This window comes from Mesocricetus auratus, unplaced genomic scaffold (assembly GCF_017639785.1).
Source record: "Mesocricetus auratus isolate SY011 unplaced genomic scaffold, BCM_Maur_2.0 Super-Scaffold_100038, whole genome shotgun sequence".
NCBI lineage: Eukaryota > Metazoa > Chordata > Mammalia > Rodentia > Cricetidae > Mesocricetus > Mesocricetus auratus.
The window spans coordinates 5,712,692-5,727,991 of record NW_024429216.1 but is presented as its reverse complement, the minus strand read 5'-3'; the positions used below and the strand labels follow the sequence as shown (position 1 = coordinate 5,727,991).

The window sequence follows — 15,300 nt, the reverse complement described above, 5'->3', positions numbered from 1 at the left end:
ACAGGTGTCTCTCCCAACAAAGAGCCAACCATGCACTGTACCCTTACATTCAGGCTTGAGGGAGAAAACAGAGAACCTAAGTCAGCCTCAGTATCTCAAGGACAAACCCAGAAGCCCCCTTCTGAGTCACGTTCAACTTATCCAGATAGGTCCAAAAATGATAAAACTGAACCTCCACCAATGAAAAATATGTGATGTAGCTGATGCTTGCTTCACCATTAAGTTTGAGATGACCTAATTGATCCTGAAACTCCCTTTAGTTGTGCTTAAGAGGAGCCTATACATTCTCTCAGGGGGCGTGACCATTTTTTACAGTTGAACGACAGGTGAACCACCTCAAGTGTGGTATAATAAATGCTCTTTGTTCTTGCATGTTATCTGAGTCTAGGGTCTTCCTTCAGCAGAAGCAGGAGTTACATCACTTGAGTGTGTGTGTGTGTGTGTGTGTGTGTGTGTGTGTGTGTGTTACAAGACCATGGGCTTGTGGTGTGGAGTTTATGGAGTTGAGAGACCCTGAGGTTTAATGATGTTTAAGACTGAATTGCTGGGCATTGGTGGTGCACGCCTTTAATCCCAGCACTCGGGAGGCAGAGGCAGGTAGATCTCTGTGAGTTCGAGGCCAGCCTGGTCTACAGAGTGAGTTCCAGGACAGCCTCCAAAACAATACAGAGAAACCCTGTCTTTCTGTCTTGAAAAACCAAAAAAAAAAAAAAAAAAAAAAAAAGAAAAGAAAGAAAGAAAAAGAAAAAGAAAAAAAAGAAAGAAAAACAAAACTATGTGTTCACATGAAATATAGAGTCAGATTGAAAAGATACAGAGGTCGCGGCTAAGTGGCAAAGTGCTTGCCTGGCATGCTTGAGGACCTGGGTTCCAGGAGAAAGATCTATAGAGAGATGGCTCAGCAAATAAGAACACTGTGGAAACTAAAGCCCTCTTTTTGGCCTCTCTTGGCACTAGGCATGGCTCGTGGTGCACATCCACAAATGCAGGCAAAAACACAAAGTAAAACTAAGCAAATATTTCCGTTTATTTTATGTGCATGCTGTTCTACTTGCATGGATGTCTGCATACATGTGGTTTGGCCGTGGAAAGCCAGTGAGAGCCTGTCAGTGCAAGCAGAACTCCACGGTGCTGCTGCCCTTTCTGTCCGGACTACATTTCCCAATGGCCCCAGCGGGAGCTGGGCCGTCGCCCCTTGGAGTCCTCCAGGAGCCCGGGCATCTGAGCCGCTTCTTTCGCGTCCCTTCCCCCTGAGGCTCTATAGATTCAGTCGACCTCAGGGCAGCGGGTGCGGAGGAGCGAGAGCCTTCCGGGCAGAAACGGGATCCTCGCGCCGTCCGTCCTGCCGGTGAGGAGTGGGCCGGGAGTGGCCAGCGCGCGTCTCTCGGACACGGGTCGTCAGGCCCTCTGGGCGCCCCTGGGAGGGCGAGACTGTCACCCGATGCGCGAGTCCACGCCGACCGTGTGGCAGGGTGCGAGTGAATCTGCACCGGTGCCTTCCCCCTCGTGCACAGGCTAGAGCGTGAGGCCGTTGTTAGTGATGCCAGCCGGTGGCACCCGGACGTTTGAGCATGGAGGGGTGGTGGTGGGAGAAGGTGAACATTTGCTTACGCCCAGGGCCTTTAACTGTGGCGTATGTGTGACGGCGGCTGGCAGTGTGGTCTTTGATACTTTGGGCATGTGAGGGTCCTGCGACTGGCACCAGGTGTCGTTTCAAGCCGGCCAAGCTGTGAAGGTGTGCTACCAAGTTTCTGAATCACTCTAGTTGGAGAGAAGGATGGTCGAGTTAAACAACTGCATTTAATCCTAGTGACTTAATTACCCGAGGTGTGTCTTTAAGCAACCGCACTTCTCTTCATATGTAAACTCTGTATATTTGCTGCCCAAGTAATAAATTGGTAATGACTTAAGCATGGATTATATTGTATGCAAACAAATTGCCAGGTCTCTGTCCATGCTTAGTTTATTGGAGGAAAGGTTACAACAGGAGGCAAAATAAATAAATAACTTTAAAAAACCCTAAATTGGTAGGTAATCCTGAATACTGGGAGGAACACCTAGTCTCTCATGTTCTTTTGCCATCTCAGTTATCCGGGGGTGGCCATTTCTTAAGAGATGATGGCGCACGCCTTTAATCCCAGCACTCGGGAGGCAGAGGCAGGCGGATCTCTGTGAGTTCGAGGCCAGCCTGGACTACCAAGCGAGTTCCAGGACAGCCTCCAAAGCCATAGAGAAACCCTGTCTCGAGAAACCCTGTCTCGAAAAACCAACAAAATAAAAGAGAGAGAGAGGAGAGAGAGAGAGGAGAGAGAGAGAGTCGCGAGGGAAAAGAAATGGCTGGCTCTTGGGCTTCTTAAAAACCTTGCGTCAGGCGAGCTGGTGTGTTCTCTCTTTAAGCACCTTCCTGCTTTCAAAGGGAGCAGCGGCAGCTTCCCTTGTGAAACGATTTCGGGTGACCAGCATGTGACATCCCAAAGCCCTCCCCGGGGACTCCCGGGAGTCCAATCCCTGGTTATCTCACTTGACCTCATCTCATTTCTTTCATGGCATGTGAAACTCAAGTCAGCTCACTAGGATCCTTAAACCTTTTAAATATAATTAAAACATTTTTGTCGTTTTCAAAAGATTTTTTCAAGTGTGTGTGAGTGCATGCCAGCTGTGTGGCACCAGCAGAGGCCAGATGAGGGAGCCGAAGCCCCTGGTGCTGGAGTTACAGGCACTTGTGAGTCACCTGACCTGGGTTGGCCTCGAACTCATGGAGATCTCTTGCAGGAATTTTGTCTGTATTGTGGTCTGTGAAGTCAGGCGTTGGTTCACATTCAGATGGTCCAAATGGATCAGAGAGTTCCTGGCGACCTGGAGAAAGAGAGGCCTCCGGAGAAGAGGAGGCAGGGCCAGAAGGTTGCACCAATCTTTTGGAGCCCTGAAGGGGACTGTGTGTGTGTGTGTGTGAGTGTGTGTGTGTGTGTGTGTGTGTGTGTGTGTTGTGGTCATTGTGATTTGTCTCTCAGGTTTATCCTTGTATTTGTCCCTCAGTTTTATTATATAATAAATGGTAAAAGAAATCACAATAGAGCCTCACCTGCCTGTGCCTCCCGAGTGCTGGGTTAAAGGCTTATCGTGCTATATACATTTTTAATATGTACTTTTACACACACTGTTCCCTCTTGCTGGCATGTTGTTCCCCCATATATAGGGTAAATGCCAGCTTAATTCTAGTTACTTCCCAAACATCATGCACGCATCAACAAATCTGAAGTACCTGTTGACAGTGGGTGACGCAGGACTTAGTCCTGGCCTCTTCTTCCTGTACCCACACTCACTGCCTTGGGAATCACATCTTGTTTCATGGCTTAAAGCAGTATGCGTATGCCCACAGTTACCTGACTGTACATCTAAACTTTTTTTTTAATACGTGGTCTCACTGCAGAGACCAGGCAGGCAAGGCTGCACCTGCCTCTGCCTTCTGAACGCTGTGATTAAAGGTGTACACCACTACACCCGGCTAGATCTCATTCCTGAACCTGGCTTTCATCTCTAACTGCCTACTGAACACGTCCATGTGGTTGTGTAACAGCTGTCTCAAATGCAAACGTCTTTGAAACTGTAAGATTCAGGAGTGGGAGAGTGTCACCATCCGGAGTAAACTAGGGAACGAGGGAGCCCTCGCTCTTCCATCAGGGAGCTGTTTGTTCTACCTTTGAGATACAGCTAGAACTAGGCTGCTTCTGTTCTGTTTTGAACCCTTGTCTCTGTGGACTGTTGCCATATTCTCCAGGCTTCGCTGTCTATATTCTCCAGGCTTGGCTGTCTATATTCTCCAGGCTTCGCTGTCTATATTCTCCAGGCTTGGCTGTCTACTCCCATTCGTCCTCTCCTCTTGTCTGTTTCACCCATATCTCTGGCACTGTTTGGCTCCTTAAACTTGAAATTCTCTTGCTTGGGCTTCCTGAGTGCTGTGATCACACCCATCTTCTTCTAATTTTTTTTTTCAGTTTTTAGAGACAGGGTTTCTCTGTGGCTTTGGAGCCTGTCCTGGAACTCGATCTGTAGACCAGGCTGGCCTTGAACTCACAGAGATCCACCTGCCTCTGTCTCCCAAGTGCTGGGATTAAAGGTGTGCGCCACCAATGCCCAGCCTAATATTTTGATCACAGTTGATTGACTCTATATGTGTAGTCCATGTAAATATAGAGGCTAAGTACATTGTCATCATTTGCTAGAGGTCAAATTAATTTTTAATTTGGGATTTAAGCCCTTTTTAAAAATGCAACGCCATCAATGAAACACAGGCCCTTGCATGTGCGAGGCAAACACTCTTAGCACTAAGCTATGTCTGCAGCTGGCCTTATTTTTTGTTGATTATATAGACTAACAAGCTGCACAAAAGAGGGTGAGGACTAGAGGGATTGCTCAGCAGTTAAGAGCATATTCTGCTCTTGCAGAGGACCTGAATTTGTTTTCCAGGGCCCATGTCAGGCAGCCCACAACTGCCAGTACTCCAGCTCAGAGATTTCTGACGCCCTCTTCTGGCCTCCATAGGCACCTGCATACACACACACACACACACACACACACACACACACACACACACACACGTTAAAAATGAATTGAAAAGCCATGTATGTCATATATACATTATTATATGTGAATTTATTTCTTATGTATTAGGTGTTTTGCCTGTACGTATGTGTGCCATGTGCATTCAGTGTCCCTGGGTGTCAGAAGTGGGTGTTGGATCCCTAGAACAGGAGTTACTACTAGCTTGTTTTGTTTGCATGGACACAAAATTAAGTCAAATGCGAAAACAGGGATAGAGCTCTGAGTGGATTACTTGCCTAGCATTCACACAGCCCTTAGTACACACACACACACACACACACACACACACACACACACACACACCACATACATATACCCCCACACTACACACACATACACACACCACACACCATATACATACACATATACACCACATACCATACACACATACATACACACACCATACACACATACACCCCCCACACATACACATACATACACACACATCCCACACCACACACACACATACACACACCACACATACATACACACCTCCCACACCCCCCACACCCTATACCACACACACACACACACCACACATACATACACACACCCCACACCACACACACCACACACCACACACACCCACATACACACACCACACACATACACACACCACACACCACATACATCCCCCCACACACCACATACCATACACACATACATCCCCCCACACATACACACACACACCATACCACACACATCCCACACCCCACACACACATACACACACCACACACCACATACACACACACCACATACCATACACACATACACACACACACCATACACACATACACCCCCCACATACACATACACACACACCACATACCATACACACACACACCACACACATATATGCACATGCCACATACCACACACACACACATATCACACACATATACACACCACATACACACACACACACACCATATAAAATGTAAAACAAGTCACATCCTTTTATGTTGCTTTGACAACAGGTCATATCTTTTGTTTTCTGTAAGGTTTAAATTTTATTTCAAAACACATACATGTAATGTCTGTTAGGCTCAGCAGCAAGTGGTCACATAAAGAAATCTGGGGTGCAAATGAATCATAGCTCCATTGACCTGCTCCTGGAGACGGAAGCAAAATTATGAATGATACTTCCGTTTCTCTACACAAGAACAATTTGCTCTGTCCAGTCTAGCACAATCTTCAGAGCTGAGAAAGTAACTGTGAGCCATTTTTATCCCCTTGAGCTTCTTGAAATGTTCAACCTTTTATTCATTCATTCAAATGGTCCAGTGAGTATTTTTGTTTGTTTTGTTGTTGTTGTTTTGTTTTTCAAGACAGGGTTTCTCCATGTAGCTTTTGGAGCCTGTCCTGGAACTCGCTCTGTAGACCAGGCTGGTCTCGAACTCACAGAGATCCGCCTGCCTCTGCCTCCCGAGTGCTGGGATTAAAGGCGCGCGCCACCACATCCGAGTGATCCAGTGGGTATTTGAATGTCTAGTGAGCATCAGTACTGTTCTGTCATTGGAGATGCAGCTGCGGCCAATGCAAACACATGGCTCTCATGGTGTTTACGTTTAAGTCATGGGAAAGGGGAGGCCAGCAGAGGGCTGAGTTGTAGCTCAGTTGACAGAGTGTCTGTCTGCCCAGTGTACTCTAAGCCCCAAGTTTAAACCCAGGACCTCGAAAGCCAGGTGTGATAGTGCACACCTGTAGTGCTGGCACTTGGGAGGTGGGGGCAGGAGGATCAGGGGTTCAAAGACATCTTCAGCTACACAGAATTTGAGACCACCCTGGAATACATGAAACCCTGTCTCAAAAATAAAATAACATGCCGGATAGTGGTGGTGCACACCTTTAGTCCCAGCACTCGGGAGGCAGAGGCAGGTAGATCTCTGTGAGTTCGAGGCCAGCCTGGTCTTCAAGAGCTAGTTCCTGGACATCCTCCAAAGCCACAGAGAAACCCTGTCTCGAAAAAACAGATAGATAGATAGATAGATAGATAGATAGATAGATAGATAGATAGATAGATAAATATACAGAGCTGCATACGCGTGTATGTGCACATAAAGCACTCCTACACATAGCTTACAAGCAAATACAGCAAGCATAGCTAGGGGAGTAGGGAATTGGAGTAGCAGCGCCGTTGTTCTGTGTTGCACAGGATGATCAAAGGAGGTGGGTCACTCTGGAATGTAACATAGGCTCTCTGGCTGCAGGGAGGTCCAGCCCTAATGGAATGAACCTCGAATCGCCATTCAGAAGCATATTATTGGTTGTTACACAAAGGCTGTTTTTTGTATAAGCCATGTTCCTCATACCTTAGTCTCCTTGATCTATTCTTATGTCCTCTGAAGGCAATCGCCACAGCCCGTATTGTGTATTGTTTGTCCTCATTGTGTGTGTTTGCAGGGCTCAGTAATTCAAGAGGCTCCAAATGTGAGCACTGTCTTGCAACAGATGGAAAAGTCCCTCAGGAAAAAAGCTCTATAAATCATAGAAATCAGTCATGGTTCTCTACTGTGATTTCTTCAGGTCTAAGCACCTCGAACTATTACATTCTAATATTACTAGAGACAGTGAGAAACAACTCTGCCATTCTAATGTTCCGTAGATACAATGACTCTGCTAGATTCCCACTCCAGAGCATAGCTGCACTGTTCAGAGTGATCTGAGAAAGACAGAGGCTCTGAGAGAGAGCATGGAGGACACGTTTGGGGGTGTCATGTCAGGGAAAGCCCGCTGCCCCAGTGCTGAGGAAATGAGGTGGGCGTGGCAAAGAAGGTTACTTCCTTTCATTTCTTTCACTTCAGGAAATGGTGACCTTCAGGGATGTGGCAGTAGACTTCTCCCAAGAAGAATGGGACTGTCTGACCCCTTCTCAAAGGCATTTGTACAGTCATGTGATGCTGGAGAACTACAGGATCTTGGTGTCCCTGGGTAAGTGTGCTAGATCATGGCGACTTGGCACAATCTAAAGTCATCTAAGAGAAGAGAACTTCAATTAAAGTGCCCCCACAAGAGCAGGCTGCAAGTCATAGGCTTAATTAATGATAAATGGGGGAGGGTCCAGCCCATTGTGGGTGGTGCCATCCCTGGACTGATGGTCCTGGATTATATAAGAAGGCAGGCTGAGCAAGCATGAGGAACAAGCCAGGAAGCAGCCCCTGCACGGCCTCTGCATCAGCTCCTGCTCCAGGTTCCTGCCCTGCTTGAGTTCCTGTCCTGACTTCCTTCAGTGATGGACTATGATGTGGAGGTGTGAGTCACATGAACCTTCTCTCCATTTTAGTCAGTGTTCTATTGCTGTGAGGAGACACTGTGTCCATGTCATCTCTTACAAGGAAAGCACTTAATTGGGTCTGGCTTACAGTTTCAGAGGTTCAGTCCATTGTCATCACGGCAGGAAGCATGGTGGCATGCAGGCACATGGTCTTGGAGAAGTGGCTGAGAGTTCTACATCTAAATCCACAAGCAACAGGAAGGGAGAGAGACATGCGGCCTGACTTGAGCTTTTGAAACCCCGAAGCCCACTCAGGTGACACATTTCCTCCAACAAGGCCACACCTACTTCAACAAGGCCTCACTTTGTTGTAGAATAGTCCTTTTGTACACTGAGAAGATGTGTTGCTTTCATTGTTAATAAAAAAAACTGACTGGTCAATAGCTAGGCAGGGTTTTCGGGGCAGAGAGAATGCTGGGAAGAAGGATGGTGGAGTCTGAGGAGTCCCAAGCCAGACATGGAAGAAGCAACATGGAAAGTACATAGATGAGGTAAACAAGCCTCAGGCAGCGCATAGATAATAGAAACGGGTCGAGTTAAGTTATAAGAGCTGGCTGGAGACAAGCCTACGCTATCAGCCGAGTATTTATAATTGCTAATAAGTCTCAGTGTGATTATTTGGGAACTAGCTGGTAGGAAAGAAGTCTGCCTACATCACCTCCTAATCCCTCTCAAGTAGTGCCACTCCCAGATGACAAACATCCAAATCTATGAGCCTACGGGAACCCTTCTCATTCAAGCCATTACACTTCCAAAGTTGTTTTGGTCGTGGTGTTGGATCACAGCAATAGTAACCCCAATTAAGACAGTAAGGATATCTTTCCCTTGCAAAATGAGGCTTCTCTTCATAAAGAACTTTGCTAGTGTCATTGTGAATATTTTGGTCACATCTGCAAGCAAAGCTTGGGTGAGTGAGTATCTGTCCTAATGCAAAACACACTGAGTTAACAGTAGATAGTCCTGTCATTGACCTGTGCCACAAGTTTCTCTTGTACTTTTAGGTTTTCTAGTAGGAGATTTTAAAAATGTTTATATACTGTGTGTTGGCACAGGCTTATGGAGGTCAGAAGATAACTTGCAGGAGTCAGTTCACTCTACTGTCAAATTCAGGTCATCATGCTTCTTCAGCAAGTGCCTTTACTTGTAGACTGTCTCACCAGCCCTGCCTTTTTTGAGATGGAATCTCTCACTGAACCTGGATGCTAGCTGTCCAGTGAGCTCCAGGCATCTGCTTATCCCTGTCTCCCATAAGCGTGATTACAGATGTACAGATGTGTGCCAACACGCTTTTTACATGGGTGCTTAGCTGATTGGGCTATCTCCTCAGCCCTAGGTATTCTTTTATTATTAACATTTTTTCATACAATATATTTTGATCATGTTTTCCTCTTCCCCGACTCCTCCTAGATCCTTCCCTCTCTTACCCATTCAACTTATACTTTCTCTCTCTCAAAAAAGAAAAGAAACAAAGCAATCAAGAAACTACCACCACCACCAACAAAAGTCACAAAATCAAATAGGCAAAGTACCGATAAGAAAAAAAGGGGGGGGCAGAACAAACAAGAGGAAGCAAAACTGCTATTGTACGTATTTTGTGTTAGCCTCCTCTTCCTAGGCGTGGGACCTGCCCTGCGGTGTGGCTGATACCAACTGTGAGCGGTCTGCCATCAGCATAACCAAGTCATCCCTTCTCCCATTCCAGGCCTTTGCTTTTCTAAACCCAGAGTGATCCTCCTGTTGGAACAAGGCAAAGAGCCATGGACGGTGAAGACAGAGCTGACAGACAGTTTGTCCACAGGTGAGTAGGGAGGAAAAAGCAGAGACCTTTGAAGGTGACGGCTCAGCCTGACTCAAAAAAGTGTCTCCTGGTCCTTTTTTTGTGGCGTGTTCCCAATGTTTTGGGCCTGAAAGAAACCTGGGGCCTTCCAGGGTACTCTCCCCCGTTGGCCAACCTTACCCTCTCCTCAAGCTTTGCCTTCTGCTTCTCAATGACGCGTTTCGTCTCTTCTCTCAACTCCTGTTGCTTCTCACTTTTATAGTTCCCACCTAGCCTTTAAATAGTCTCTTTCTGATTTGATGAACTCTGGGGCCATGCTGAGAGTAAATGAAGTACCAGGTTCAAATCCTGATTCTTATATGTAGTGAAATTCTAGGAAAGTTGCTTAATCTCTCTTTGTTTTGCTATTTCTAAAATAATGCTTTTGAAGTACCTTGAACTTTTCCTTTATGTAGTGTGAACTCAGTAGCTGTTGACTTCAATTAGAAGTAGTGCTGTCTCTCCAAATGCCTCGCCTTCCTCTGTTAGTTCATTCATTCTTATTCCTCTAATCAATACCAATATTACTCAACTCATACTTTAACATGGTACTTTCTTTTTTTAAGATTTATTTATTTATTACGAATACAACACCCTGCCTCCATGTACACATCAGAAGAGGGCACCAGATCTCATTACAGATGGTTGTGAGCCACCATGTGGTTGCTGGGAATTGAACTCATGACCTCTGGAAGAGCAGTCAGTGCTCTTAACCTCTAAGCCATCTCTCCAGCCCAACATGGTACTTTCAACGCCTCTCCTACCTGGCTCTCTGCCCTGAGTTCCTAGAGTGTTACATGTGTGTACAAATAATCAAAGAGTTATTAGGTTTGCAGGGAAGATATGATATATTTACGGATGGCATATATGAAGAGGAAACTTGGCATAAAGGAAACTCAGGTGAGAGGGAGAGAATTCTGGGTAGCTGGGAAGATGACATCTTTAACAAAAGCAAAGATAAGCAACTAGAGAACATTTGAGGAACAAAAGAGTAAGAGCTTAGGTGTGTAGTGCTGGAAGGATTTGCAGACAGACAGGAAACATTGAGGACAAATGAAGGACTAATGTTTTGTCATCATAAATATCTCTCTCAATCCTATATCCTGCATTGCCTCGGCCCATGTCTTATGTCAGTTTTATGAGACAGCATTTGATATCACAGTTGATATCAAGTGATACAGAATTAAATTGTACACATACGGAGTTTAGAGATTATTTTATTTTGAAACTGTGTGTGTGTGTGTGTGTTTTGTGTGTGTGTGTGTTTTGTGTGTGTGTGTGTGGTGTGTGTGTGTGGTGTGTGTGTGTGTGGTGTGTGTGTGTGTCTGTGTGTGTGTGTGTGGTGTGTGTCTGTGTGTGTGTGTATTGTGTGTGTTGTGTGTGTGTGTTGTGTGTGTGTGTGTGTGTGTTGTGTGTGTGGTATGTGTGTGTATGGTTACTTTTCTCTTGCTGTGAAGAGACACCATGATCAAGACAAGTCACAGAAGAAACAGTTTATTGGGACTTACGTTTTCAAAGGGCAAGTCCATGTGTTGTTTTTATATTTGCTGATCAGCAGCTACACATGATATTATCACTGCTTCAAGCCCGTGCTGGGGGGGGGGCTTTATGTCCTGTTGCTGCTTCAGCCACCTCCTTGTAGAGAGACAAATGCTGTTTTAACTAATTTTCCATCCTTTTATTCTACCAAAGAAGACTTGAGAGCCAGATGCTGTGGTGAAAACCTGCTACCTCAGAGAAGCAGAGAAAGCAGCTTGCTGACCTTCCTCCTCGGCCATAGTCTCAGAGAGTCTCTTCTCCTCTGTCTGAAAGCAAAACTCCTCCAACCAGAAGTCTCTCCCTTTCACTTCCTGTGCCCCTCTTTCTCCATCCTCTTGGCTTTCCCTCACATTCTGTGGTCACTTCCAACCAACTGGTTGCTTGCTCCACCTCTCAACCTATGGTTGATTTTATTTAAATAATGCAATCTCAGGGTTCACCATGTGACCACATATCCCACAACATCCATGACCATCTTGGCAGGGATCATGGCAGCCAGCAGGGAGGCATTGTTGCTGGACCAGTATCTAATAGTTTACATCTCATCCACTAGTAGGCAAAGAGCGAGAACAGGGAATAACATAAGCTTTTGAAGCATTTATGTTCACCCCATTTTGAAACATTAATGTCCAACAAGACCACACCTAATATATGCCGGACAGTTCCACAAACTGGGGACCAGTGACTCAGATACACGAGACTGGGGGCCATTCCCATCCAAACCACCACAGTGTGTGTGTGTGTGTGTGTGTGTGTGTGTGTGTGTGTGTGTGTGTGTGTGTGTGTGTACAGGTGCCTGAGGGGGACAGACATTGCGTCCCCTGGAGCTGGCGTTACAGGCAGTTGTAAGCCTGGATGCTTGGAGCCAGTTTTGGGTCCTCTGAAAGAACAGTAAGTTGTCCCATATCTCCATCCCATATGTGAAATTTAGGTAGAACAAAAATCCATTTAGTCACTTCCTAGATTAAGAAATAGACAACTGGCCTGGTGAGATAGCTCAGTGGGTAGCAACACTAATTTTCAAGCTTTACAATCTGAGTTCAACGCCTAGGGCCCAGTGGTGGACAGAGAGAACCAACTCTGGCAAGTTGTCCTCTAACATCCACATGATGAGTGGCATGTACATGCACATGCATGCATGTACACACACACACACTAAATTTTTTTCTTTTTTTTTTTTGAGACAGGGTTTCTCTGTGTAGTCAGTGGCCTCAAACTCATAGATCCACTTCCCTCTGCCTGCCAAGTGCTGAGATTAAACACATGTGCCCCCACTGCCCAGCAAAATAAATTTAACAATGTAATAAAACTTTTAAACAAGATGAGAGAAAATTATTCTGTTGATGATTTTGTAGATATGCAACTTATGATGAAGTAAAATAAATAGAAAATCGTCAGTGCTATTTTAGGGCCTTGAAGCCCTCTGTGTACAGAGGCATGATCACCTACCTATTCCTTTTTCTGTAGCACTGAGTACATTTAATGTGCAATAAAATTTCCTTGCAATGAAGGCTGCGATCATTGTCTCATGATACTGAAGGCATCCATAAGAGCATCTGATATCAGATAATTGTCAATGAATGTCCTTCAATGAAGCAATTATGAGAATACAGACTATTCCAGTGTCTATACTTACAACCAAGTCCAGTCATAGCCAGTTCCTTCTCACCCTGTGACTCGCCTTACTGGTTTTTATAAAGTTCTAATCACTCCACACATATCCTCATGGCTAATTTTGGTTTGTGGTATACTCCAGAACTGTGGTCTTTTGGATTTTATTTGATACTGAGTTTACATACTCCACTTTACAAATGTACTTTCATGATAATATCTTCTTGATACATAGTAAGACACTTTTCTTATCACTTTTAGAGTGGGAGTCTATGTATGTGACAGAAGAACTAGTCCCAAAGCAGGAACTTTATGATGAACAGTCACCAAGAAATGTACTAGAAGAACTTAAAAGTATCGGCCTTGAGTACCCCAGTCTGATGGAAGAATGGAGCTATGAACATCATTTTGAGAGGCAATCTGAGAATCTAAAAGCATATTTCAAGGAGGAAACCATTGCTTTTGAAGCTCTGATTGATAACAGAGCCTGGGAAAGTTTCTATCAGAGCACATTGCTTCATACACAACAGACGACCCCCAAAGAGGAGAATGCGTACAAACAAGGCATGTACAAGAAGAGCTTGAGGAAGAGCTTGAGGACTGTTAAGCCCAAGAGCATCTACAAAGAGAAGAAACTTTTGAAATGCAGCGATTGTGAGAAAGTCTTTAGCCAGAGTTCCTCCCTTACTCTCCATCAAAGAATTCATACTGGAGAGAAACCCTACACATGTATGGAATGTGGGAAAGCCTTCAGTCAGAGATCAAACCTTGTTCAGCACCACAGGATTCACACCGGAGAGAAACCGTACGAATGCAAAGAATGTCGGAAAACTTTCAGTCAGAATGCACATCTAGTTCAACACTTGCGGATTCACACAGGAGAAAAACCTTATGAATGTAAGGTTTGCAGGAAAGCCTTCAGCCAGTTTGCCTACCTTGCTCAGCATCAGAGAGTTCATACTGGAGAGAAACCCTATGAATGTATCGAATGTGGAAAAGCCTTTAGCAATAGGTCATCCATTGCTCAACACCAGAGAGTCCACACAGGAGAGAAACCTTACGAGTGCCGGGTCTGTGGGAAAGCATTTAGCCTTCGAGCGTACCTTACTGTGCATCAGAGAATACATACGGGAGAGAGACCCTATGAATGTAAGGAATGTGGGAAGACCTTCAGCCAAAATTCACACCTTGCTCAACATCAGAGAATTCATACGGGAGAAAAACCTTATAAATGCCAGGAATGTAGGAAGGCCTTCAGTCAGATTGCCTACCTTGCTCAGCATCAAAGAGTTCACACCGGGGAGAAACCTTATGAATGTAATAAGTGTGGGAAGACGTTTAGCAATGACTCATCCCTTACTCAACACCGGAGAGTTCATACTGGAGAAAAACCTTACAAATGTAATGATTGTGGGAAGGCTTTCAGTTACTGTGGATCTCTTGCCCAACATCAAAGAATTCATACAGGAGAGAGACCCTATGAGTGTAAGGAATGCCAGAAAACCTTCAGGCAGCATGCGCATCTCGCTCATCATCAGAGAATTCACACCGAGGAGCCTCTCATGCCACCCAGTCCAGGCAATCACCAAGTCCTGTAAATCCCATCTCCTAAATATTTCTGCAATTTATGTTTTCTGTCTTTAATGAGGATTACCGCTATACTGTTCTAATGGACTTTCCAGTATCTATTATTACTGTCTTCAAATCCTTTTCCTGTAATGTACCCAAAATGATGTTATTTTGAGGTGGGATCTTGCGTAATGCAAGCTGGCCTTAGACTCACAGTGTAGCCAAGGCTGACCTCAGCTCATCATTTTCTTGTCTCTGTCTCCCAAGTGCAAGTGCTGGGATTACAACTGTGCGCTACCACAACACCAGATCTTTTTTTGTTTGTTTGTTTTTTGTTTTTCGAGACAGGGTTTCTCTGTATTGTTTTAGAGGCTGTCCTGGAACTCACTCTGTAGACCAGACTGGCCTCGAACTCACAGAGATCCTCCTGCCTCTGCCTCCCGAGTGCTGGGATTAAAGGCATGCACCACCAGCGCCCGGCTAACCAGCAGATCTTTTTAAAGTGTAAGAATAATGCGTCACCATCTCCACCTAAAATTGTCTTTTGCTTGCTATTGGTTTTAGACAACGCCCTTTAAAATTATATATAAGACTCTTCATTGTCTGTTCCAAACATGCCATTCAGCTCATTTTATCCCCATGTCCTTTAGGCACTAGACATTTCTTAAGACTGTTAAGATTCTGGGAAATCATAGTTCTACTGCTACTATGGCATTGTGTGACTTTGAACAATTTATTTGACTTGTCAAAACCTTAAGGTTTTAACCTTAAAATAGGGGTATTAAAAGCTACTGTACTGTGGAAATATATTAAATGAGGGTTGATACTGAGATGAGAAACTTGCATGCAGAGTACTTAACATAGGACGTCAGGTATAGCAGATACTC

The 15,300-nt window shown here is 45.0% G+C and overlaps 1 protein-coding gene across 2 annotated transcripts; it reads left to right on the top strand.

The window, feature by feature from the left end:
• Positions 1-1,190: 1,190 nt before the first annotated feature.
• LOC101838285 (zinc finger protein 570) lies at positions 1,191-15,012 on the top strand. Of its 2 annotated transcripts, XM_013125369.3 has the most exons (4): positions 1,191-1,348; positions 7,409-7,535; positions 9,581-9,676; positions 13,106-15,012. In XM_013125369.3, the coding sequence occupies exons 2-4, from the start codon at positions 7,412-7,414 to the stop codon at positions 14,440-14,442; spliced, it is 1,557 nt and encodes a 518-aa protein (XP_012980823.1). In that variant the 5' UTR covers positions 1,191-1,348; positions 7,409-7,411; the 3' UTR covers positions 14,443-15,012. The 2 variants fall into 2 exon arrangements, with proteins under 2 accessions (XP_012980823.1, XP_021078770.1); XM_021223111.2 differs by lacking the exons at positions 1,191-1,348; positions 7,409-7,535 and adding an exon at positions 8,081-8,133.
• The last annotated feature ends 288 nt before the right edge of the window (positions 15,013-15,300 follow it).

Bases quoted from the DNA above. Each gene is read 5' to 3' on its own strand.
- LOC101838285 (XM_013125369.3), top strand. From the start codon at position 7,412: ATGGTGACCTTCAGGGATGTGGCAGTAGACTTCTCCCAAGAAGAATGG. The intron at 7,536-9,580 runs GTAAGTGTGCTA...CTCCCATTCCAG, and splicing joins CAGGATCTTGGTGTCCCTGG to GCCTTTGCTTTTCTAAACCC. The intron at 9,677-13,105 runs GTGAGTAGGGAG...TATCACTTTTAG, and splicing joins GACAGACAGTTTGTCCACAG to AGTGGGAGTCTATGTATGTG.